The sequence below is a fragment of the Alnus glutinosa genome, chromosome 10 (genome assembly GCF_958979055.1).
Source record: "Alnus glutinosa chromosome 10, dhAlnGlut1.1, whole genome shotgun sequence".
Lineage (NCBI taxonomy): Eukaryota > Viridiplantae > Streptophyta > Magnoliopsida > Fagales > Betulaceae > Alnus > Alnus glutinosa.
Genome location: NC_084895.1, coordinates 2287713 through 2314634, shown reverse-complemented (window position 1 = coordinate 2314634; position 26922 = coordinate 2287713). Strand labels below are relative to the sequence as shown.

At 34.9% G+C, this 26922-nt stretch overlaps 2 protein-coding genes across 2 annotated transcripts; one reads left to right on the top strand and one right to left on the bottom strand.

Moving 5' to 3' along the window:
• Positions 1 to 2321: 2321 nt before the first annotated feature.
• On the bottom strand, positions 2322 to 3288 carry LOC133880068 (transcription repressor OFP13). Its single transcript, XM_062318943.1, has one exon. It carries the CDS (start codon positions 3150 to 3152, stop codon positions 2439 to 2441), a length of 714 nt encoding a protein of 237 aa, XP_062174927.1. The 5' UTR covers positions 3153 to 3288; the 3' UTR covers positions 2322 to 2438.
• Positions 3289 to 21026: 17738 nt separating this feature from the next.
• LOC133880155 (putative pentatricopeptide repeat-containing protein At1g26500) lies at positions 21027 to 22788 on the top strand. The gene has a single exon (XM_062319046.1). It carries the CDS (start codon positions 21102 to 21104, stop codon positions 22635 to 22637), a length of 1536 nt encoding a protein of 511 aa, XP_062175030.1. The 5' UTR covers positions 21027 to 21101; the 3' UTR covers positions 22638 to 22788.
• The last annotated feature ends 4134 nt before the right edge of the window (positions 22789 to 26922 follow it).

Sequence of the window (26922 nt, the reverse complement as noted above, 5' to 3'; positions counted from 1 at the left end):
CGGGTCTAAAAGCTATGTTTCCCCGATGCAATGTAGAACTTAACTTAAATATCTAATATCCTTGTTTGGGCACATGCCACACTACCCCAGCATCACATGGCGTTGTTAGATTAGCTTTGAATCTTTGACACCAATTATCACAGCCCAAATAATTGCTAGACACATCTGCGTTATTTCTTAATAACCTGCAAAAAGTACAATTGGTAATCCCTAAAGACACTTATATGACCTAATTTCACCTCATACACTATTGATACAGGACTAATCACTACACGTTTTCATAACTTACCCACTCAATAATCTATACATTATAATAATATCAATCATAATATAATAAATAATAATCTACCCAATCAACCTAGAATTTGCAGCATCACTTTGATGATAATTGGCAAAATCACTTTCTTGGACCCATCACAAATCATTTTCAAATAACGTACCACCCATTGATTGTAACCAGAAAATGAATTAAAGCACTGTCGCTGGATGTTGTGACCATGTGGGGTCTTACTCGATAGGACCTGCCCTCAACTTTTTTTATTTTTTTTTAATTTTTTATTATTTCTTTTTCAAGGAGATTGCTATGGTGTGACTGAGGTGTTGTGATGTGCCAAAGTGACATGACCCTTGATTCACCTACACCACCTCTTCTCAAGAACATCCTTTTATGCTTTACTTTTGATTGAATTTATTTCCATACTTTGACTGAGTTTGATTTTCTTCCAACATTTTGACTGCTTATGCTATGAATTGCTTGTAATTCTTTACCAGATTCGCGAATTTAATACAAAATTAACGGATAAAAATTAAAAGATTTGACTCATTTAATTAAATTAATCAAGTTATGATTAATCTATATAATTTTGTATTCATGTATCAACACGATCTAAATTCAACATGCGAATACGAATCGTAACTCTTATTATTCTAAAACTAACAGAATGGTAAGCATTGATCCCACTTGCTATGTTTTGGGCCTTCGAGGGATTATATAATTTCACAAGAATTGAAGCTTTTGGTAAAGAAATTTGTATTTTTAGTGTCACGTAGCTACAATCATAACTATAAAATCAATGTGAGAAGGATGCAGCAAAATGGTGGCAAATTTTAGAATTTAGGATAGACCCTGATGGTTTTCTCTATGCTTCGTTTTTTCTTTTTTTCTTTTTTTTTTAAAAAAAAGTACCCCTCTTAAACTAATATTCAATTAAACCCGGCTATAAGTAAAGGTAAACAATTCGTATTAGCACGTTGGAGTCGGATCATGTCGAGACATGACTATAAAGTTATATAGATCAACTATAATCTGACCCATTTAATTAAATAGGTCAGACTTATCGACCTTAACCCGATAACTACATATTGAATTCGCTAATCATATCAAAAATTATTAGGTCATCCTAGCTATGAATAAAAAAGGTCTGTCTTTGCCATCTCTCTCTAATAATACTACCTCCATTCAAAATCTATTGCAGCCACCTAGCTAGATTGTGGGTGCATGAAAAAACAAAAATGTGCATCACATTATATGGATGAAAAGGCAAGCTGTAGAGTCTCAATAATACAGGAGATCGATCTATTTACATCAAAATCAACTTTTCTCCAATTATTCATGCCTAAAAGAGTGGCTGCTCCAGCTTGTTTGAAAACTTGTCAGAACTTTGAAAATCACCATCTAAGGCTCACTGATCTCTTTGTTGGTCAAATTTTCATTTAATATTGCATGTTCCTATATATACAGTCTAGCTCACCTGCATTCTAGCAAGCCCATCCCACGAAAGAGGAAAGAAAAAAATGAGGATTATATTCTACCTTTGGCCAAACAAAATTTATGCCTTAGACATAGCTTTCCCTCCTCGGATCCAAATTTTCAGCAATTTACTATTGCCCTATTGCTAATAATTAAGACAATAAATATGTGGAAGAAAAAAAAATCAATTTGTCCAATCCAATGGGTGGCTAAACAGATATGTTCTTTGAAAGAACACTCATATTTACTGTTCGAATTATCTCTCAAAGCACCTCATGCTCTTATGGCTTCTGCTACTTTTGAGGGACAATTAACATGGCTTAGACACCCCATATCTGAATCTCAGCTATTTATTAATCGATTGCTAATAATTTAGACAGTAAATATATGAGAGTGAAATTCATATGTCCAAACAAACTTGTGGATGGCTATCTAAGATTACTTGCTTGAACACATAGGTGTTATGGAAACTTTTTTACATTTACTGTCCGTATTGATAGCACTGGATCTTCAACTACTTTTAGATGGAGAATTAACGTTCACATTGCATTTAATAAGTATTTAATGTAAGTTAGAAGGATAGAGAGCATTTCATATCTCAATATATTGTCAATTTTTTAACCTACTAATATACAAAAAAAAAAAATTTAAAATAATAATAATAATAATAATAATAATAATAAAAAAGCTAAGACATTATCATCTTCTCTACCTCATCAATCTCACTCTGGCCCTGAGATGAACAGAGCAGAGAGCAAGAGAAAGAAGACACGGCAGAAGAATAAGACGTGGAATCTGAACAGGAATTACTAGCATTAAGACCAACAAGCAGATCCACAAATGCTCCGACGATAAACCCATGGTTCTTCTTCCCGTTGACCCGCAAATACCACCCGAGCAGCTCCTCCAAGCACTCCCAATCTTTCAGCCCATGAGACTCCACCATCTCCTCCATCGACCGCCTGAAATCGACGTACGGATCCTCCGAGTCCATCGCCAACACAACGCTCTCTTTGAACGGAAACCCGCCGACGTCTTTTGCCTTCCCCAGAATCGAGCTCGTGTCGGCGCCGGGCTCGAAGAACAGCCTCTCAGACCGCACGCCACGCACCACCAGCTCCAACGACTCGCCGTCGAAGTCGTCGGAGGACTCAGTCGAGTTGTGGCTTGCTGACTCCGACGAGTTTGTGAACCACGACTCGGGCGTTTCGACCCCGTCAGCAACGATGTTGGGATCGAAGAAAACAGAGTTGACTGTCTTGAACATGTCGTCCCCAGTACTCCCAGCTCGGAAAGACAGAGTCTTGGGGTGGTTGCATAAGGGCCACTGCCATGGCTGCTGCTGCTGCTTTGTTTCCTTGTTCTTAAAGAGAGAAGGCAACTTCATGATGTTCTTGACCATTTGGATCTGGAACAGGTAGCTGGGAAGGAAGCAGATAATTTGTGGGATTTTGAATGGATTCTGGAATGAATTAATGTGATATTTAAAGGAGGGGTGATAGGAAGTGAGGGAAGATGGAGGAAAATGGTGACAGGTAGAGGCTTTTTCTTGTGTTGAGTCAATAGTTGGTTTGAAGAATTTAATGTTATTTAATGCCTCCTTCACACCAACTGAAAATAACTGTGTTTTTGTCACCATGATCAGTTGCTCAATAAATTGAGGGAAAAAAAAAAATTATTACTTTATTAGTAATGTCAAAATTTTACATTGTTTAATTTATGCACAAACTAACCTCTAATACTCTAATGCATATATATATAATATGACAACTAAAGCTGTCAATTTGTAAAATTGACTTTGTAAAGCTTTTCTTATAACTTATAATTTAATGCACATCAAGTTGCGTTTAATTTTACGTAAAAGACAAAGGCGTCCGGGCAAATTTTCTGGGTTATCAGCTTCAAACGTAACTTCAGAGAGTTGCGATCAGAGTGAAGTTCGATTAATGTCTGAATGACTTGTCCAAAATTAAGACTAAGTGAGGGAACTAAGGATCCGTTTTGAGCCATCCGTTTTGAGATCCTTTAGACTAGTCAAAATCAAAGGATACAATTCAAGATTCTAAGCTTTTTGAAAGAATTTTCAATTAGATCTAGACGACTCTTTTACAACTTTCTAACACGGGTTAGTACCTTCTAATCACATACTAATATGTATTAGCAAACTATTAAAAAAAAAAAACTTAAAAGTCTAACATTTTTTAGGATTTTTATCACTAATGGAGGAGATAGTGTGACTAGTGCCAACTAGTTAATTAGGGTGCAAAGGGGTTCTTCTATTCATACCAAATAAAATAAAATAAATAAAAAAATTGTTGAAACAAGATACCTTAACCTTCTGAATAACATAAACAATTAATGACAAACCATAATGAAGCAATATTTCAATTATCAGTATTTGGTTGTACAAATATTTTGGATTTTCTTGTACTTCTTGATGAGTCTCTGTAGTTCCCAATTTTACATAGCTTTGCCTTTTACCTGTTTGGCTTATTAAGGAAATTGAACAAGACACAAATTGGCGTTTTCAAAGTTAGCCCCCCCTTTTTTTAATTCTCTCTTTTGTTTTCTATTCAAAACAAGAACATTAATAAACAATTTTAAAAAAATAAAAAATAAAAAGAACACTTATAATTCTTTTTATTTTTATATTATGACAAAATATTTTTTTCAAACAAAATATATAAAATATTACCAAATGGAACCATATTAATCTTCCTGGGAAAAAAATTAACCCAAACTAAAGGAGATGATGAAGAGGCATGCTTCATGTGAGTGACTTAAGAGTGAACCGTTGAATCACACACTTGTCCTTGCCCATGTATTTATGAAGAGTTGAGGGTTCGATTGACACCTCAAGGAGGCATAGAATTGATTAGGTATCTGCCTTCCGGCGATATAACTGTCATATAATTGAAATGATCTTACATTAAAAATTAGTTGTTTATTTTTATTTTTACAGTGCCATTGTTGATTCGAAGGTTAATTTTCGCTATCACAATTATATAACAATTGTATAGCACTCTACTAAATAGCATTACTATTCAAAATAATATTGTCAATTATATATAAAATTTAAAAGTAATGATATTTAGTATACTGCTATATATATGACTATCGTACAACTTGATGATGCGGTATCAAAAATCAATTGTTGTAAAAAAAAAAGGGGGAAGGGGGCTAATTTTCACTGCATGTATGTCATCTCAGTTATATAATAGTTGTACAGCAGTATACTAAAAGTGTTTGAGATTACGATTTCGTAGCTAAAAATTGCGATTTTAAACAAATCGCAGAAAATGAATCGTTTGGGAATTGCGTTTTAAAAAAATTACGATTTGAAACGTAAAAAAAAATAAAAAAATATTGTTTTTTCGAATCGCAAGTAAGGGGTGCTTTTTTGAAAACGTGAAATTTTAAAGGCTAACCTGCGATTTTAAAGGCCAAACTTCGATTTTGCCGAACGCTTAAATGCGTTATTAAAAATTAATGTTTCAAATAACACATTTTAAAATCGTTACTTTTAAATCGCACTTTTTAAAATCGTAAATCCAAATCAACCATAAATAGCATGCTCATAGTTTAATCCAACGTTTTAGAAGGTGTCATGCGGCGCCGCTGTCGATTCTAGGGGCTCTTAAATTCTCAACCGCCTATGAAGAGGATAAACCCAACGTAAAGTAAACAATCAATGGAATTTTTCAGACTATTGCCTGTACTTCACGCATCCTCTGTCGACAAAGATATATGCATGGAGTTGATTTAACAAATTAGAATTAAAACTGTTAAAATAATAATAAAACAAAAACAAAAAAAAAATTGTGAGAGAAGCCAAAGCGTAAAGAGAGAGCATTTAAATTTTAGGTTGGTTGAGTGATATAAATTTTGAGTAGAACCCACGTTTAAAAACCGGCTTACAAATAGAGAGTGTCTAAGAGCTTAGATACACGTGCATGGTTAAGATTAAACTTAATTCACATGGGATGCAAGGATAGTAACACACCAATTACCATTACGCTTAAGCCGCCGACATCTACGGCGGTTCATTTTATTGACACTGGGTGATGGTAACCCTTTCTCTTTTGGTGTCTTCACTTACCTATCAGTATTTTAATCTAGCCCATAAGTTACCCATTATGTGACTCGAACTTGTAATGTGGTACTTTTAGCTCTGATATCAAATGATGCAAACTTTAAATTGAAGTCACCCTTAAAAAGGATTACAAAGGAAAGGCGTCCAAGAGCTTATATACACATGGTTAAAATTAAACTTAACCTATATAGGACACAGGTTGTAACATTGAGCCTTAGAGGCTTACATCCACCACTAAAAATGTTGTTTAGGGATACACCAATCTATTTATAAAAACATAGGATAGGTGAAGTGAGCTAAGAAAGATAATCAAATGATTACTAATAGATACAGTAAATACTTAATAAATAAAAAATCAACACAAATATAGAAAATAGGCTTTATTTGTGAACCATGCCAATATTCTCTTTCTCACTCTTGTTTATTGCTTTCAAAATAAAAATACTAACAAATAACCTACAATACAAAACACTTAAAATTAATTATTTTATCTTTTAACTAACCGAGCCTAATTAATATATATATTCTAACATCCCAATTATTATGTAGTCTTTGAGTACATGTTGACACCAATATGCATGCAGTATGAAGAGGCCTCAACCTGACATGTTAGCATCACGAACAATCGAAGATTTCATTATAGAAATGAATTCCGGAATCATAGATAAACACAAAAAAAGAAGTACTGATATATATAATATCTACACTATAGTAGTTAGGCTGCAGGGGCCAGGGGCGGTCCTACATTGGGGCTAGGGGGGCCCTGGCCCCCCAAGTCCCAAAATTTTTTCCTAATTTTTTTTTTTTTTTTTTCACAAAAAAAAACAAAATTAAAATTAAAATTTTACCTCCTAATTTTTTAATTTTTTTAGTTTTGCCCCATCAAATTTTTTTTTTTTTCGATTTGGCCCCTCCATTTTTACAAGCATGGGTCCGCCACTGTTAGGCTGGGATGATTTGTATCAACGTACATGAAACTTTTTTAATATTTTTCCTATTAATACAATGAAATCTTTCTATCTTTCCAAAAAAAAAAAATTGATATAATGCCTGCTTTAGTTAGCTGACTTTCAATCTCATGCACTTACCCAGGTTTGCATTTCTTTCACAGTAACATATAATAATATTGACTACCCAGTACATTGCACGATAGTGTGAAGTGCCAGTTAAAATATTGATTTAAATAATTAAATTGATTTTTTTTAATTAATTTGTGTTTTTAGAATAAGTAGTAATTGAACTTGGTAGGAGAACAGGATCCTAAATTTGAACATTAACTTTACAATTTATCTCATATTATATATAATTAAAATAGTTAATGTGTTATTCAGTTCCAAACCTATTAATTCATATATATCATATGCAGCACATTTCATGACACAATTATATAATATAGTGGTGCATGCACCTTCATAATTTAAAATGTTGTGCTTCATGAATGAGATGTAGAACGGCCCTAGGATAAGATTGGAGGGTAGAGTGACTCGGTTGGTTGGTCGGTCGTAATCCCGTCTAGACGAGGGTAGAACCCTAGTACTGCTAATTGAGCCACTAGATCGAGCTGTTAGTCGCACCACCGTCTATACGGAATTGCGGCCGAGTCACCTTGAGAGACCTCCCATGAGTTCTTCCGTTGCAACCCTAGACCGAACAGGATTGCTGCCGAGTCACTCTGGTGCTCCAGTCTTGTCCCGGGGCCATGCTACATCAGCCAATTTTTTTCTTTTCTTGAACTTATTTTACTTGTAGGACATCCAACCATTAAATAGATAATCAATCGCGATCGGAGGGTGACGATCTACCAATCAAGCTGACATCTGTCACGTACGTACAGAATTATCTTCTCCACTTGGGACCTCTATATATGCCCTACAATACCTATCGTTGCTGAGAAATGTCTCTGTTCCCTGTTGGTACCAATTTCCGTGAATTGCTCGTGACTTCATGTGGATGGACCCTTTCATGGAGGTCCACCACCATGAGGGTGACTTAGTGGGGTACTTTCCCAGAAAGACAGTTAATTTATCGGAATCGTGGAGAAGGTCTGGGGGAGAATATATATTGCCAAACATATGGTGGAGCCTCGTACGTAGTCTATCACAGACAAATCATAACTTAACAGATAATATAGCAATTTTTGTTTGTCACTGAGCGACATGGAAGTTATTGTTAGAGGACGAGCTTTCTGCTCATCGACAAACGTCATAAAACCCATGTGCATTCACCCTCTTAATTATATGACAAAATTAAAATAATTACCTCTTAATATATGTGATAAATATATTCTTTAATTATTAGAGATTATCTTGTTTAACACAACCTTATATACCACCACCCACCACTTTGTATTCTCTATAAATAGGATCTATTATAATACAATATATATGTTTATGTCGGCTAGTAAAGAAGTAATCTTATTAATTAATTAATGTTTTTTTTTTTTTAAAGGTGAACGTACATCTCTAAGGCCTAACCATGTTACATCTATAGTCTTTTTTTTCTTTTTTTTCTCTTCTCAAAATACGCATTCGCATTTTTCTATCTAATTTTATATTTTAATTATGAGAACCCGTTAACTCTCAAATATTGTATGTCATACATATATGTATAAATTTAGTTAGTAAAAAGGCTTTGATATTATATTAAATCATCACTTAATTCAAAAGTACATGAATTTAATTTATATTTTAACGCTCTCTCTCACGTGTGGGTTCAAACTCATTCTTAATTAAGAAGTAGGACAAAGATATCTTCATTTCACTTTAATGGATATTATCTATTTTATGGTCAGAATTTAAAGTTTATACAATACTACAAACAAAAAAAACATTTTAGAGTCGCTTGAGTAGTGTCGTTCAAGACCCAAAAAAAGACAATTTGTTTAGCGCCGTTTGAATTGTGTTGTTTGCTAAACGACGCTAAATATAGGATCGAGAATTATGGGATAATTAACGTACATGTAGTTTACTGTTCAATCGGCACTTTTTGTCGTTTGAAGTCAAACGACACTAACTTTTAGTGTCATTTGAACGAACAAACAACACTAAACTATAAAGTTGATGAATACTGTTTTATTGGAGTTTTTTTTTTTTCCATTTTAGATGTGTAAAGGAAATGAATAGTTTTTTTTTTTTTTTTTTTTTTTTTTTTCATTTTCTTAGAATTTAATCAATTATTCAAGAACGGCTTTAATAGTGTTTGATTCTCTTATTTAATACTATCAACTTTTTTAAGCCTTATTTCGAGAATGTAACGTTAAAAAATTAATATTTTAAGAAAATTAAATAATATTAATGCTCCGTTTGTTTCGGTGTAAAATGATTTCTAGAAAATGATTTCGGCATTTTCTGGTGTTTGGTAGGAGCGAAAATAATAGTCAACCGGAAAATGATTTCTGTTTGACCAAAAATGCTTAGTAAATTTCGGAAAATGATTTACGCTTTTTAAAAGCGTAAATCGATTTTCGAAAATGCCAGACGCAGTCGATCTATTTTAAACAGCACAGTCAACCTTCACATTCAAGCAGCCGACCACCATCGAAATATTGTCGGTATCGAAATCAGACAACATCCGGTTAATGTCGCCGGAATCCGGTCAGCCAGATTCCGGCAACCAATCTGACCAGATTCCGGCCATCTAGCCAGAGAGCCGGATTCTGGCCAGAGAGCCGGAATCCGGCCAAAGAGGCCGGTTCCCGGCTGGTCCTAGCCAGCCTGCCGGGATCCGGCCTCTCTGGCCAGATCCGGCCTTTTGTGCCGGATTCCGGCGAAACTGCCGGAATCCGGCTATCCCAGATTCCGACGAAACTGTCCGGATTCCGACCTTTATCTCGAATTCTGGCTATATTAGCCGGAATCAGGTAAAAATAGTCAGAATCTTGTCGATCAGTGACCGAATCTCGTCATCAATGATTTTTATATTATTTTACATTAATAGTTTTATGTTGTGAATGAAAATTGATTTTTATAAGTTAATATGATTGAATAAAAATATAAAAAAATATTTGCGATTTTCCGTACGCGCCAAACACCGGAAAATGCTTTCGACGGAAAATGGTTTCCTAAAAAATGACTTCTCTGAAACCATTTTACAACGGAAACCATTTTACGTCAAAACAAACGGAACATAATACCTTCTTTAATTATTAATAGGAGTTATTAGATAGACGTCTAATCCACCTCATGGTCGGCCGGCCCTGAGTCATGTGGAGAAGGTAATTGACTAATTGGAAGGAAAAGCATATCGTCTTTCTGTAGCTAATTATGGCAATTGTCGTCGTCAAAAACGATGAGGAAGAATTGCATGGGATACCCTCTGCAAGGGCAGCTTGACCTCCAACTGTTGAGTGACTGAATCCTTAAGACATCAAGAGAAACCAACTAGATTAGTTTTGGATTTTTTTGCATAATTCTCTGGCAGTCGTTATATATGTTTGAGCATCGATCTAATAAAGAAAGATGTCATTTCATTTTCATAGCTATAGTTGTTCATTTGTCATGCTGTTCACAGAGAGTTTCAAACTTTGTTTCAGTCTAGCTTGGAAGTTTCCTTTCAAATTTGAAGTTCAACGTACAAAAATTTGGCTTCCAAGCTTTGTCTCACTTGCAACAGAAGTTCACTGTTTCCTAATCTTCACGAAGGAATTCTTACGTGTTATCCATACAACATAATGGAATCTTCAACAGTCTTATGTAGCTCAGTAGCTAGCCAAAAACAACAACAAAAGCAAACAAATAAACGAGTACGTACGTTCTAGGTTAAAGTATTTTTTGTTTGGGGTTTAACTTGGATCTTAGATCTACCCCAATTTCTTCACCCACACAAGCTACGTGCCCCTTTTTCACTATCTTCGGCTACCTCTCCTTCCACCGATGTCCTTCGTTAATGCGCATGTTCCATGAGCCATCACGGCCCGCGTGAATTACACACTCTACCGCTCTCTTTTGTTTCTTTGGATAAATCTGATGGATCTTCACCCATGCTCTTTCAAATTCTCTTCCAGTAGAGCCTTTTATTGTAAATTAAAGAAGAAGACTCCATATCCAAATTTGGACCTCGATCAGGATACACTAAATTTTCAACTATCTAACAGTTCAAGGTGTACGTGAACTCATTATCTACTCGTAGATATATTTTTTAGCATTCATAGCTCATTCTGTAGCTAATATAAACCTAAGAACCTTTGAAGTGCCATTCATATATAACACTTGCAAATTTTCATTATGGGCTGTTACATCCAACATCCCTGTCAGCATTTCTGCATCCTCCTTCTATCTTGAGGATCTTCTCGGGGGCTGTGGAATGGATTGCTACATGGATTGTGTTATTTTGTTTGTATTAAATTTGGTTTCTATAACTTTCTTCTTTTGTATTGTTCTGTTGTTGTACGTATATAGTTCTTTTACTCATCTAAAAAAAAAAAACCTCCACAATATTTTAATTCTTATTTTTAGTTAAATATTCTATGTGTCGGGTCTTACTAGCTTATTGAGAAAGCGAGAATTTAAACTCATGCGTGAGAATGAACGTTAAAGTATTCATTATTCATTATTTTTTTATCAATTTAAAATTTTAAGATAAGTGATAATCATTTAACATACTTGATCAAATACTATAGTATATATATATATATATATATATATATATACTAAACAATTGTCACACTCGTGTTACATAGGTAATGGAGTATCTGGCACGTAATTATTGTTGTTACTAACACTATAGTACCTAGAACCTTCTCTCCAAAAGCTAGTGTAGTTTGCTGGGGTAGGGAGGTTGTTTGCCTCCCTCCTTCCGATTTTGCTTCTGCTTTTAGCCCTTTTAGGATATAGAGGTTTTTATTTCCTCTCTGGGCTGTTCCAGTGGAGGTTAGAGTCTCCCAGCCACTAGGGTTGTAGAGTTTTGTCCCCCCGGACTAGATCCGGTGATAGTTTTAGTCCTCCTAGCCCTTTTGGACTATGGAGGTTTGTTTCTTTCTTTGTATTTTTTTAGTTTTCTTTGTTTGTTTGGTAGGAAATCACTCAATAGAGGTTCCAAAGGAGGAGAGGCTGTTGTTTGTGTTGTTGGTGGGAAGATTTGGTAGTGATTCAGTTTCTCAACATTCTTTGGGGCCAAATCTGCACAGATTGGCCGTTCTATAGTCAACACACGCCCTTCAGCCTTATTCACCACTGTCCTCTTATCCATCCGCCGCCTTCTTTAGCCGAAACGCTCACCGGTGACCGGCGCGTGGTCTTCACGCGCTGGGGGTTTTCACCCTTTTGGCCGCGCGTGAGGGCCACGCCCGTATCTTTTGCCCTTTTTGGTGGTAGTCGAGGACTTCTGGTGATCATCTGCTGTAGGGGTTCTTTTGACAACGGCGTGTTTGCCACACGCGCCGTTGCTGGTGGCGATTTTCTTTCGGCGGCAGTTTCTGTTTGGTGTTTCCTATTGACAGGTTGCTCTGTGTTAAATTATCCTAGTCATTGCTTTTTTTTAGCACAGATTGTTTGTGACCGACTCCATAGTGCAAGTAATGGTTTCTATGTTAACGCAGAGGTACCTTTCTGTTAGCTTGGACTATTTGTAGCATCTGTTGGTATGATCTGTGTTTTTTGTAGTAACTGTAATGGGGTACTTATAGATTTGAGTCCATGTAATGATTTGAGTATGTCTCAGTCTTGTTTCAGTTTGATTGTAACTTTTTTACCCTTTGAAAGTACTTAATGAAATATTTACATCTTTCCTTTAAAAAAAAAAAGAAAAGAAAAGGGTAATGGAGTATCTAGTCTAATAGGATCCTCTTTCAGTGTGCCATTAAATGCTCTAAAATTTACTCTGAACCATAAAGTGATTCTTATTAGATCTTATTCCCTGTACCTTATGGTCCAAGTAGGCAAATACAGGTGTGTATCTAAATTTAATATCCTGAGAAAATGTGCAAGTCTCAAGGCAGACATATATGGTACAATGAAGAGAATCTCTAGATCATATGTCTTCCAAATTATGAGTTCTTTGGATAGAAAATGGTTGTAACTGCACTCCTTAATTTGTCTCCTGTCTACCAGTATCCATTACGTGGATGCACATGCTCCGTCGTTGACCCTTGTGATTGCGGCTTAAACCATGGCTTTAACAATAAAACAAGATGGTTTCCCAAACACTTTCTAGGGGTTTTTTTTTATTTTTTTTTCCTACTTTTAACAAAAAAAAAAAAATTATTGACAAATTAAACAATTTAATACATCATAAAATTACAAAATATTTTTTTGAAGTTTGTTAGAATATACTTAATATAATATTATTGATTTATATTTACTAGTCTAAGTTGATTTGTGTTTCCTTGTATAAGTCGATTTAGGTTTACTTATATAGGTCGACTTATTCAACTATAAATAGGGGCTTATATATTGTAAACAATTAAGCTATTGAACACAATATAGCATTTTGAACTTTACCATATAGACGTAAGTTATAGACTGAACTACGAAAATTTTCTATCTCTTTTCTCTCTCTTGCATCCGCTACTATTCAACTTTTATTCTATTTTGGATTTATTCACAAATTTCAACCACCTTTATATCACATCACAATTTAAAAATAGGAAAACACCCTATAAAAAATTTTGACAAACGAACATGTACAATAGCACAAGGCAACAAAATAAAAATTTGTTAAAGTAGAATATTTCAATGATCGATATATTTATTTTTAACGTCTCTGAATTTCTATAACCAGCCACTAGAGCAGCAATATCTTTCTATAGAGAAAAAAATTGAAACAATAAAATGAAATTATTTTAGAGTATTTCTAGTAATTACTTGTTCATTATTAATATTATTTGTAAAATAGTCTTACTTAATAAAATATTTGTATTCATAAGCTACTCATTATTCTGGGTTTTTAGTTAACATAAAATTCTAATTAATTATGATTAATTGCAATTGAACTTTTGGTGATTAAATGTGTTAAATCATCACTCATCCCAAAAGTATATGCTGATATGGAATGATGATTTAATTTTGGACAAAAATTTCCTACAAACCTTCTGTCCTTTAATTTTTTTAATTAATATTCTAACATCCCCTTATATGGGCTCAAATTCCTCCTCAATAAATGAGACTAATTAACATCTAGGATATTTAATTAAAATGAAAAATGAATTATGGAAATAAAGTTCGAACTTAAGACATTTTCTTTAATATCATGTTAAATCATCAGTTATATATCTCAAAAGCTTAAGTTAATAAAAAATTATTGATTTAATCATTTAATTAATATTCTGACACAATCTATCCTACATCACATCCTATATAATATAGAAAAATGTTAGGGGGACCAAGTCATTTACCAAGAAACGAGTACTAAAATGATGTGAAAATGCTACATGCCAATACTAATGAATAAGCTCCACATGCATCATTTTGATATCTATCTCTGGATAAAAAATTTGGTACCTGTAGCATTTCTCTATAATATATATTCTGACATAAGATATTTTCTCAAACTTCAGTCTCAAAAATATGTATGAGAAAAAATCTTGTGTACAAATTGATCGAATGAAAATGGAAACCTCAACCACCAACCAGTAAGAGAGCAACAAGGGAACCGTCTAGCACGTATTAAAAATTGGGTCCCAGATGCCTAATCCATGTAATGTTGTTGCATGCCTAGCTATATTTATGACTGAATTATGGTCCTCCACAAGTTTTTAACCTTATTTCAAATCCTCACTATTGATTGTCGGGAAATGATATGTACTAGACAAATATCCTCATTTTATTCACTAAAAACACTCATTTTCATCCACCAGGTCGATGTTATAAGAGATCACATCACATCAGCTTTGATGGATAGAATAAGAATTCTTATCCGGTATATAACATTTTTCTATTGGTCACATATCCCAGGTCAGTTAAACCATATTTAGGACAAATACATGGCGGTAAATATTAATTAACCCACTAACTAAGACAAATGGTACGTTTGTTAATTAATGTGTTTTGAGGGCGGGGTATATATATATATATATATATATTGTTTTTATCTAGAAAAGTGTTTTGATCTTACTTGAAAATAAAAACTATTTTGTGTTGTTGTGTTTGTAGTTGTTTGTTAATATATTTGTCTTGAGAAAAAAATAATAATAAATACAAACAAACATGCAATGCAAAGCACAATGAAATCATCTATACAATATATTTTTGGGGTTCTTATTCTTTGTTAATATATTTGTTTTTTATTCTTTCAATTTTTAACTTTTGATTTTTATTGTCTAGGTTCAAAGTATATATTAATTAAGTCAATGGTTGTTGTACTGACTTAATTTGCATAATAAGAAAAGGAATATATATTCATACATACTGCATACATACTGTTTGGTCTTTGTGAAAAAGGGAACATGGAAGATTCAGCAGCTAGACTTTCTGTTTTCTTTTTAAAATAATTAATAATAATAATAATAAGGATCATCTATATTGCCAACCTCAGCAAAATGATGGAGATATTTAGTCATAATATTGCAAAGTGGAGGGATCATGTTTAGTCAACCTCAGCAAACCCAGCAAAGAAAACATATGATTGGGCTGTGGGCATGTGGATTAAACAGCAACCATTAAATTCAATGATGAAGCATTGTACGTACTATTGCCAGTTGCCAGTTGCTAGTTGCCAGCGTTTCTTAAGGCTCCCACACATGCATGGTTGCCAAGAACATGCAGGAAGAGGATGTCGCTAGAATGTTCACTGTTTTGTTCTTCTGATCTTATTTTATCCCTTCGGAAGATGGAGACTTGAAAACAGCACCTCTATTTGATATGAATAACCGGAAAGGGCAATTAGTTCAACATGTCTGCGGAAGAAGACAAAGGAGTACGAATATATATATCAGAATAACACTATTTTTTAACTCTTTTTCTTTTTTCTTTCTTTGGTTGCCTATTGCCTATTGCCTAACCTAACTACATATGTTTAATTAAGCTTGTTAATTCGTTAGGAAACATGTTTGTCTAACAAATGTCAACCCGGCCAAATTGTTTTTTTCTTCTCTCTTTCTCTCTCTATATGTGTGTTAGAATATTAATTAATAAAATTAATTTTAAGATTACAAGTCATTTTTTCTAATAAGTCATTTAACATGACATTAATTCACCTTTCATTTTAATTAATTTATTCTACCTCATTTTATTGAATAAGAATTTGATCATTTTCTATGAACTACTTTTCTTTGGTAAGCAATAATTTTTTTTTTTTTTTTTTTTTTTGATAAGTGGTAAGCAATAATTGAACACACTTTGATTTATACCAAAAAAAAAAAAAAAGAAAAGAAAACTTCAAGTATGATGGGTTAAAATCAAACGACATCCCCGGCTAACCTTGAAAACTAATGTTTTTATTAAGGGGTAATTACATATTCCCCCATCAACTACCAGTCATTGTCAACATGGCCCCATGAACTGACACCTCAACCAAAAGAGAGCATCCAACTACCAACTTTACATACTTTGCTTCCTTCCGTCAGTTTAATTCGTAAAAAAACTTAAATACCCTAACTCAAATTCAAAAATGACATAAATGCCCTCAACTTTTTTAAACATATTAATTTTTTTAAAAAAAAAATTATTAATTACTGTTGGAGGGCATTTTGGTCTTTAAACCAAAATTAATGCCCAAAAATAAAATATTCCGTCCAAGTTAACGAGATTCCCTGACGGAGGGAGGCAAAGTATGTAAAGTTGGTAGTTGGATGGTCTCTTTTGGTCGATGTTTCAGTTCATGGGGGCATGTTGACAATGACTGGTAGTTGATGGGGGAAAAGGTAATTACCCCTTTTATTAATGACTTGCACATGATAAAGGGTCAAATAATTTGTTCTCAGGGGTGGGCAGAATATCTTATTGCCACCTATCCACCGCCATTGACCTCCTATCGACTTCTGACAATCGGTAGTCGAAATAAAAAAAATAAAAAAAAATATTGTTTTGAGGTCGATTTAGTTCAGTAGATAGTAGAATTTTTATTTAGTTGGTTAACCAAACTGAACCAACTTTGACCCTCAGTAGTTTTTTGCATCACTTGTTTAGCCCAAAAACAACACATTTTGGCCCATAAAAATAGGTTTGCCCAATATAGAAAACCTACAACTAACCGACTTCACCGAGTTAACCAATTTAACCAAAATAATTGAAATTTATTCAAGTTAGTATGACGTCGGTTAATTAATTGACTTAACCGAGTTTTTCAATTTGGTGGGTGAAAATGTCCTTACCGTCACAAATTTAACCGGATATCGAAGCCTAGCTAATCGACTCTTAGCTTTGATGGCACAAATTTGGTTCCAACACTTCCATTTTTTATTTTATTTTTCTAATTGAATTTGGGAAAATGATTATAAATGAGGATCCTCCCCATTCTTAATCCAATTAAGAGAAATAAAGAATGGGGAATTCTAAAGAAAAATAACAAAAAACCGAAAAATAAGTGGGCTCCCCAACAATAAACCCAAAACGAAAACAACAGTGTCGAAATACAAACAAACGATAAGAAATGGGACAAACAAGTGACTTGGTCCTCTCAATAAAGCCGTATAAAGCGGTAACAGAATCAAAATGGACACATATTAAGGCGACCATATCTAAACTTTCATTTGAAAACAATAACCACTAGAAGGAGGCTAAAGCGGTAAAAACACTGTCAGAGTCCGAATCAATGACTGAAGAAGAGAGAGCCACCAACACAGATCCGGTTACAAAAGTTTGCATTAAAAATTCAAACAACAAAAAATTTGGAAAACAATAGCCCATATAACCCAAAATCATGTCAAAGATTAAATCAGCGCTTCGATTTGAATATGAGTAATGTTATATACAACATGTTTATCTCACAATACTGATGTGGTATTCTCAACTATATTTTGAAATTTTTGTTTATTTAATAAAGATTGATTCAATGGTTGGTTGAGACTACCAAGTTATCATTATAGTATAATTATGAGATAAAAGTATAGCTTCTATCATTACTCTTTGTATATTATTCTCATTATTTGGCTATAAGTCTTGTGTTATCCCTATCGAATTAATCTGCGTGCTTAAGCACTTGAACATACTACACATACTTCTAAAAAAAGCACTTGAAAGTATTCACCTTTACTATTCCTTTTAAATATTATTTATTTTTCAAAGTACTTACATTCTGAAGTCATGTGCATGTCTTATCGATAGTCATTTTTTAAGGAGAAAAAAGATATTTGGTGAGTACCCAAATTTGCCTTTTGGCTAGTCAAAATAACTTTTGATTAGCCGGGTGTGGATGCTCTTTTATTATTACCTTTGATGCCTTTTTTTTTTTTTTTTTTTTTTGTCAATGGTATATGACTTATCGTCTAATTATTTGGGAGTCATCTCTAAATAATTTTGAAAATACCTAAAAAAAATATATACCGAGCATCTTTTATGTCTTTACAAGATTGACTTTAAATTTTTGTGAAGTTATAGCAGGCATGGCTAAGAGTCCGTCTAAATTTTTAATTTTAAAGAGTGTAATTTAAAAATATTGATTATAAAATGTTTGATTTGAAAACGTCATTTTTAAACACAGTTAAACATTTGGCCTTTAAAATCACAGTTTAGCCTTTGAATTGTTCGCTTTTAAAAAAACACTCTTTACCTACAATTTGAAAATGCAGATTTTCTGCGGTTTCAAATCGTAATTTATTTTTAAAACGCAATATCAAATTATTCATATCTTTTAATTTAGTATAAAACCGTACTTTCTGTCTACGAAATCGCAATGCCAAACGCACATTAATTCACTCCCCATCTTGATGCGTAATTGTTTGGGGGATTGCATGGTTGAAACTTGAAACTCTTGTTCCGCTGCCAAATGAACCTTAAAACAAGTTTGATGAACAAGAACTCTCTTCAATCTCAGGCCCATATGGGTTTCTTATACGACTGGCAAGCCCAAACTGACGTCTGGGCTCATCTTGTGTCTTTTATTAGTGTACCAAATGAGTATTATTTATCTTTTTATATAATTACAAGATAATTCACTTGAAACTCTCTGTTAAATAGTTGTCAATAAAAATAAAACTACGACTAAATTTATATTTTATTTTTAATATTTATTGAGTAATTACTTTAAGTCTTCCATTTGTACAATATCAATAAGTTATTGTAAAGAATTAGACATTAATTTTATTAGTTTAGTTCTTAGAGATCTAATTTTCCTTAACCAAAATATAAAGAAAGGTAGAACACTAATTACCTAGAGACCAAGCGTGGAGGGAGGGAATGCCATGGCTCCCCAGTTACTATGGAGAATTCCTTTTGGTTCTCCGAATGATTATGAGAAAATTATATTTTAATTTTTAGCCATCTAAACTCTCATCCGTTTTGTAAGTAACCCCTTAAATTACTAATTCTTGGACTCTGGCCCCCAAATACCAAAAAGTTTTAAAAAGACCCATTTTATTGAAATATGCCTATAATATTTCTGTTACGTATCAATTTTCAATTAAAAAATAATAAAAATAAATTTATACATATTAAAAAAATTAAAAAAATATATATGGTGGTGGCCAACAACCCCCATTTTGGATAAGGGGGTGGCTGTAGGCCGGTATGGGGTAGCCGAACCACCCCCAAAAACCAAAATAGGGGTGGCTGAAACTATTCCCAAGAGCCGGCCACCCTTGTTTGGTATGGGATGGGTTCGGCTACCCCAGACTGGCCAGTCTAGGGGTGGCCGAACTACTCCCATGGCTTTTGAGACTGGTTCGGGCACCTCCAAGGCTCTTAGGGGTGGTTTCGACCACCCTCAATTTGCTTTTTGGAGGTGGTTTTGTGTTGGGTTTAAAAGTTGCGTCAAACCTCTCAACTCTATCACATTAATTTCATGTTGGGTTTACAAGTTGTGTTAAAAAAATTCTCTCATAAATGTCGCATGTCAGAATTTGGGTAGTGTTGAGTTATGAGAATAAAACTATATGTTAATTCTAACCAACTCATTTAATTATATGGGTCAAACCTTTTTAACTCAGATCCGGATCCTCTCCAGTTCATTATAACTGGAGAGGAGCCGGTTTATGGCCAGGATCTCTTTAAAGAGATCCAAGGCCACAAATAAGCCACGTGGCTTACAAGGGTTTTTTTTTTTAAAAAAAAAAAGAAAAGAAAAGTCCTCTCCATTTACGGAAGATTATCACCAGCCAACATGGAGGCTATCCCTAAGGGCCATGATCCCGCTCTCCATGCCGGCGTAGATAAGCCTGATGATGCCAATCTGTTTTCCCCTGGCCTGACCGGCGTGGCCCGACTCGTTGAGTACCCAATTGAGCCGGAGGTTGGTGGTGTCACCGGACTCGAAGGACCTAACGCTGGAGACGAGTCCGGAGGCACCGCCACAAAGCGCCCCCATTCACGCTCGGATTGACAGAGCGTCCCTGGCCCACGACTTCCTCTCCTTTGCACACACCAAGGCACGAACACACGTTTCCAATCTCCACCTATCAACTGATTCTGATGACTCGCTTGCCGGCTATTTAGACAACGCTCTCAAGCTCTTGGATCTCTACAATTCCATCTCGTCCCTCATTGAACGCTTACGCCTTTGTCGCCTCTCACTCAACTTCGTTCTTCACCTTCTGGCTCCGTTCTATTTCGGTTTCCCCGCACCGGAAAAGGTTAGGCGGGCGCAAGATTTGCTCTCTGACTGGGGGAAGCCTTTCTTTGACCTCAGCAAATGGGGTTTTTGAAGCAATCCCGAGGATTTGATCCGAGATTTGGCTTTGGGCCTCAGCAACGCACCACACAGGAAGATCTTGTCCGCCAATAAGCTCTTACGCCGCACGATTTGGCTTTGGGCCTCGTCTAGATGGAATTCCGCTAGAGGAACGCGGTGCGAATCATGTGGCCTAGAGACAACAGAGGATGGCGTCGTCAAAGGATCCGGCGACGGCGTCGTATCGGACAGGGGCCGAAGAGTGTTCTTTTTTGCATGTAGTTTTTGTTTTTTTTTTTTTTCTTCTCTCTAGCCACGTGGCTTATTTGTGTCCTTGGATCTCTCTAACCATAAACCGGCTCCTCTCCAGAGATCTGGATCCTGTAACCCAAAATCATTAATTTCGTGTTGATTTAATTTCTTATTCACAAGTTTGGATAAAAAAAATTGACTGGCGTAAATAAGCGTCATTTATCTTGGAATAAGAAATCTTCTGCAGCTTTTCAAAAAAAAAAAAAAGAAATCTTCTGCAGAATTCCTAAAATCTCTCTTGCTCTCTCTATGTTCAGACGAATAGAACTCACCACTAAACCTATCATCAACCTCCTCTATCACCACCACCACAGCCACATTCGTCCCTTAAGCACCGACCCTACTCACCCACCACAACTCTCCAACCCCACCACCACCATTTCCCCAGTCAACCCAGACCACCTCCTCCGTGTCTGCACCATTCTCTACCAGCAACAGCACTCCCCCGAGCCACGCCTCCACTCCAAGCTCCGCGCTTGCCACGACGACCACCTCACCCACGAGTTCTTCCTCCAAGTCTGCAACAAGTTCCCGCTCTCATGGCGCCCCGTTTACCTCTTCTTTCAGTACACCGAGGCCAACCCACGTCGTTTCGCCCACACCTCCGTCTCCTTCAACAAGCTTCTCGACGTCGTTGGCGACTCCAGGAACATCGACCTCTTCTGGGAGCTTCTCCAGGAGATGGGTCGGCGTCGTCTCGTGAACGACAAGACTTTTAGGATCGCGCTCAGGACGTTGGCGGCGGCGAGGGAGTTGAAGAAGTGCGTGGAGTTTTTCCACTTGATGAATGCCTGTGGGTGTGTGTATAGTTTGGAGACTTTGAATAAGGTGGTCGAGGCTTTGTGTGGGGATGGGCTTGTTGAGGAGGCCAAGTTTGTTGTCTCCAAGTTGAAAGAATGTATAAGACCAAGTGGGATTACTTATAAGTGTTTGATAAAAGGTTTCTGCGATGTGGGTGATTTAGTTGAGGCTTCGAAGGTTTGGAACTTGATGGTGGATGAAGGGTTCCAGCCGGATATCGATGCGGTTGAGAAAATGATGGAAACTTTTTTCAAGATTAATCGGTACGACGAGGCACTGAAGCTTTTTCAGACGATGAGGACGAAGAGGATGAATGATTTGGGTCTTTCAACTTACAGGCTTGTGATCGAGTGGATGTGTAAAAGGGGCAAGATTTCCCAAGCATATGTGGTGTTTGAAGAAATGCACGAGAGAGGGATTCAAGCCGATAATCTAACGTTGGCATCGCTTATTTACGGGCTTTTAGCTAGAGGGAGAGTTAGAGAGGCTTATAGGATTGGGGAAGGGATTGAGAAACCGGAAATTAGTGTTTACCATGGGTTGATCAAGGGGCTTCTGAAGTTGAGAAGGGCAAGGGAAGCAACCCAAGTGTTTCGGGAGATGATAAAGAGAGGGTGTGAGCCCACAATGCATACCTACATAATGTTATTGCAAGGGCATTTAGGGAGGAGAGGGAGGAAGGGAACAGACCCACTTGTGAATTTTGAAACCATTTTTGTTGGAGGTTTGGTTAAGGCAGGGAAATCCTTGGAAGCCACCAAGTATATGGAGAGGTCTCTGAGGAGAGGGCTTGAGGTGCCCAGATTTGACTACAATAAGTTTTTGCATTATTATTCCAATGAGGAGGGTGTTGTTATGTTTGAGGAGGTGTCAAAGAAATTGAGAGAGGTAGGGTTGTTTGATTTGGCAGATATATTTCAGAGGTACGGGGAGAAAATGGCCACGAGAGACAGAAGAAGAAGAAACAGAGCAGTTGAACCTTGAGAAGAGATTATAATTTGCTTCATGAGTTTGTATCTTTCAAGTATACTTGAAAGGCGGATGATATATTGATTAGAGTAATGTTATTTACTATTTAGTAGTTTATTATAGGAGAACTCCACTTATAATTCCTGAACTTTCATTCATTTTGAAAGAAGATACCTTAACTTTAAAACGTATCAATTTACATGTCAAAAAAAAAAAAAAAAACGTATCAATTTAGGATATTCATTTTTCAGAAAATTTCAATCTCAATCCCTCCGTTAGAATTTCCGTTTAATCCTGTCAAAATTCTCAAAATACCTCTGTGTTTATTTTTTTTTACAAAAAAAAATTATAAAAATTTTCAAAGATTCAGGCATGGATATTTTTGCAAATTCTGTTAAATTCTAACCAATACCTAAATTCTAGCAAATTTTTTTCTTTTTTTTTTTTCCTTAAAAAAAAAAAAGAGAGGTATTTTGGGAATTTTAACAAGATTTAACGGAAAATTCTTATGGAGTGATTGAGATTGAAACTTTCTGAAAAATGAATACCCTAAATTCAAACGTTTTAAAGCTTGAGTACCTTCTTTCAAAATGTGTGAAAGTTCAGAAATTATAAGTGAAGTTCTCCCTTTATTATATGACTATCATACAACTTAATAATATGACAGTGAATATCTGACATTGCATCAGCACTCGTAAGAAAGAAAAAGAAAAAAATTGACTTTTACTACCGAATCATCAAATTGTATGGCAGTCGAATAACAATCTACTAAATATCATTACTCCATTTATTGATTAACATTGGATAGAGAATTGAAGAATAACATTGATTAACATTAGACAAGCAATTTTTTAAAGAAGATTAACTATCTAAGCACACTTGCATCTTATAGGAGTAATCTTAAGGGAACTAAAGTGAATGTAGCTTTTATTTGATGTAATCTGTCTCGAAGAAGCAGATACCAAAAGAACATCATACTTATCACATGTTTTACTTATTGTCACTACTATGAACGAATTTGCCAAGCCATCTCTCAAGGAAATCTGAAAGTCTTTTCCCAATAACTTGGAAGGACAGATCATTAGACTAGGAAATGCTTTGGGGTTGGGGAGTTGAAAATAAGCAATAGGAACACTGAAAAACCTTTTCCCATAAAGCAAAATTAATAGAAACTTCATATGTATCCATCTATCTTATCAAAGAAAGAAGCAAATCCAAAGAGAATAAAGATTTGTATATTCTTTTGTATTTTTAAATCTTCTAAGACAAAAGAGTAATAATATTCTTCACACTCATTTTGCACCCGCTGACATGACGTATTTTGAGTATTGTTTTTTTTTTTTTTTTTTTTTTGAGTTATGCTATATACCATCATTTTATCGTTCAACAACTGATATGGCGTGGTCTCCCATAGCATTTGGTGCATGAAAATTGTTTTTTTTTTTTCTTTTTTATTTGGGGGGGGGGGGGGGGGGGCATAAAAGGATGATATATAGCCGGGGGCAGAGCCAGCTTTTGCAATTTGGAGGGTGCCAAATTGAAAAAAAAAAATTGGGGGGCCAAAACTATAAAAATAAATAAATAAAAATTAGGAGTAAAATTTTAAATTTTTTTTCTTTTTTCAAATTTTTTTTTTTTTTTTTTGGGAGGAAAACCTTGGGGGCCGCCCCTGTATATAGCATTACTCATAAAGCACACCACTATGCTACCATGGTATTGTTAATTAATCATTAGATCAGTCATTGTTACATATATATAGTTCATTGACAATGTCACATCAGCCAATGTGAAATAAGTGAAAAGTAGTATTACTCATGACAAAATTCTACTCTTCACACCTATTTCACACCGGGGATACGAAGTGTTTTAAGTGTCTTCTCATATCAGACACTTACAACATTTCACGTTACTCGATGTAAAATGTGTGATAAATGAGTGTAAAAAATAACATTACTCAATACCAAACAATAGAAGAAGCAAAAAAAAAAAAAAACACAAAATACAAAGCAAACAGTAATTGTGACAGTAACAAGAACCACACTGAAAAAGATGATGAAGAGAAACAGAAAACAGACAAATACAATAGATAGCTCAAGAAGTTTAAAAGATACATAAATCATTGTTTGAGGAAGCAAAGTATCTCTTCCTAGATCTCTTATCTGGGTTATCTCCAAACACATCAACAAAGTAGGAGGAGCTCTTGCATTTTGGACATTTGGGATCTGCTTCAGACACCATCACATAGATTAAGCAATGAGTACATCCCATCAAGCTTAATGATGGCACCCCAACTATAAAGCTATTATCAAGATGATTTCTTGAGTTCAAGTCCAACAATATACACGTTTCTGGAGATGGTAGTGGTGAAGTTTCTGATTGATGTGATGATTTTGCCCTAAAACCCACTCCTGGTGGTGACAATCTAAGCTCCAAGTCTACATTTGTACTAATAACATATTCACTCATTTCCTTTCCCATTTCCATAAGGCTTCTCTTTTTTGTCTCCTTCCCAAGACATCCCCTTCCGATCTTCCAAAAAACAAAAGACAAAAAATTATCATTCGAAAACATATTAAGAGTGCGTTTGGTCCTTCAATTTCGCCGGCCAAACACGAGTTTTTAAACAAAATTACAGATAGTGTCCCGTTTGAGAAAACATAGAAAAATGCATGGCAAATTGTATGTTTTGAAACCGCTAAACCTAACAGACGCTAAGTACACAGTTAGATAATATCAATGCGCAATTAGTGGCTTCTACTTTAATACTATCAATAAAATGTTAATTAAACTAAGAAGGAAAAGATAAGTTTACATAGAAATTGAAACAAAAAGACCATCGAAGTTGAGTAATTGGCAGAATGCAACAGATGGCTCACCTCATTGCCAGAAATGTTTTGCCATTCTACTGGAAATTCAATTAGGGTTGAACCAAACCTTGAAGGATTAAGGGCCAAGAGATTTGTAAACTTCTCGTTGGTGTCGATCCAAGCTTGAAGACAACAATATCTCTATCTCTTCTCACCTATTCTTGAGTTTTTTTGCTGTCTGTGGGAGGATAAGCCCATTGCATGCAAAAGGAAATGAGAAATGGTCATTAGTAAACATATACAATGAGTTATCAAGCAAATATTCTACTTAATTGGCATACAGAAAGGAGCTGAGAGAAAGCACAAAATAAACCGTTTCCGTTTGGGTTAATGATTTTGAAACGTATGATTCAAAAAATTGATAATTGCATCATTGGTCTTTCGGGTTGGCCTAAATTATAAATCACTCTATGTAGTTTAAAAAGTTCATGGAGAGTTCTTGTGTTAAACTATAATTACAAATCAGTCTCTTAACATGTTTTCCATCCACCAAGTTAACAGATTCCGTTAGTCAGCTATGTCACACCCAATAGGAAGCCGACACATGTCCATTACAATAAAAATATAAATAAATAATTTAAAAATATTTGTTTTAAAAAATAAAAAAAAATGAAGGAGTGGCTGCCGGTAGCCTTCGATAAAATCACAGTTTGGTCTTTAAAAAAACGTAGATAAACGTTTAGTAAAATTATAGTTTGGTTTTTAAAATCACAGTTTAATCTTTAAATCGTGCATTTTTTTATTTTTTATTTTTTATTTTAAAAATTAAAAAAAAAATTAAAATTAAAAAATAAAATAACAAAGGAAAAAAGTTGGATATGGGTCATACCGTCATAGAAACAAGGGCTTGTTTATAAAACCATGGGAGATAAAGAGTCTGGAACAAAGGAAGAATCAAACAGCTGAACTGTTTGAGGACAAGTGTCAATTGAAGTCTGAACACCTTATTAATTATGTAAACCAACTTATACAATATGCCTAAATAGATCTCAGTAACCGTTGTAATTATGAAGATAAAACATAATACAGTGAATTCCACTTCCTAAGAACAGGTGGCCATCTCTGATAGGATAATGGTAAACCACCAATGGCTTGCATTGTTGCAACTTGCAATGACAATTTACACAACTTATTTAGTTACAATATATTAAATTAAAGTAACTTACAATTTTTTACATGATCTACAAATTCGACACGAACTCAACATGAAATTAACGAATTAAAGTTTAGTAAAATAAAATTCAGTTCAAACCGAACCGACATGATTAATAAACTTGTCAATTTCGGATCTACCCGCATAATCCGTATAAATTAAAACACTTTTTATTTTTACCCCTAAAGTCTAAGACAATTACCCTCGGTCTCTATATCTTTGTATAAAATAGCATTTTCATGCTCAATAAATGGAAATTTTGTTAATTAAATGGGTTATG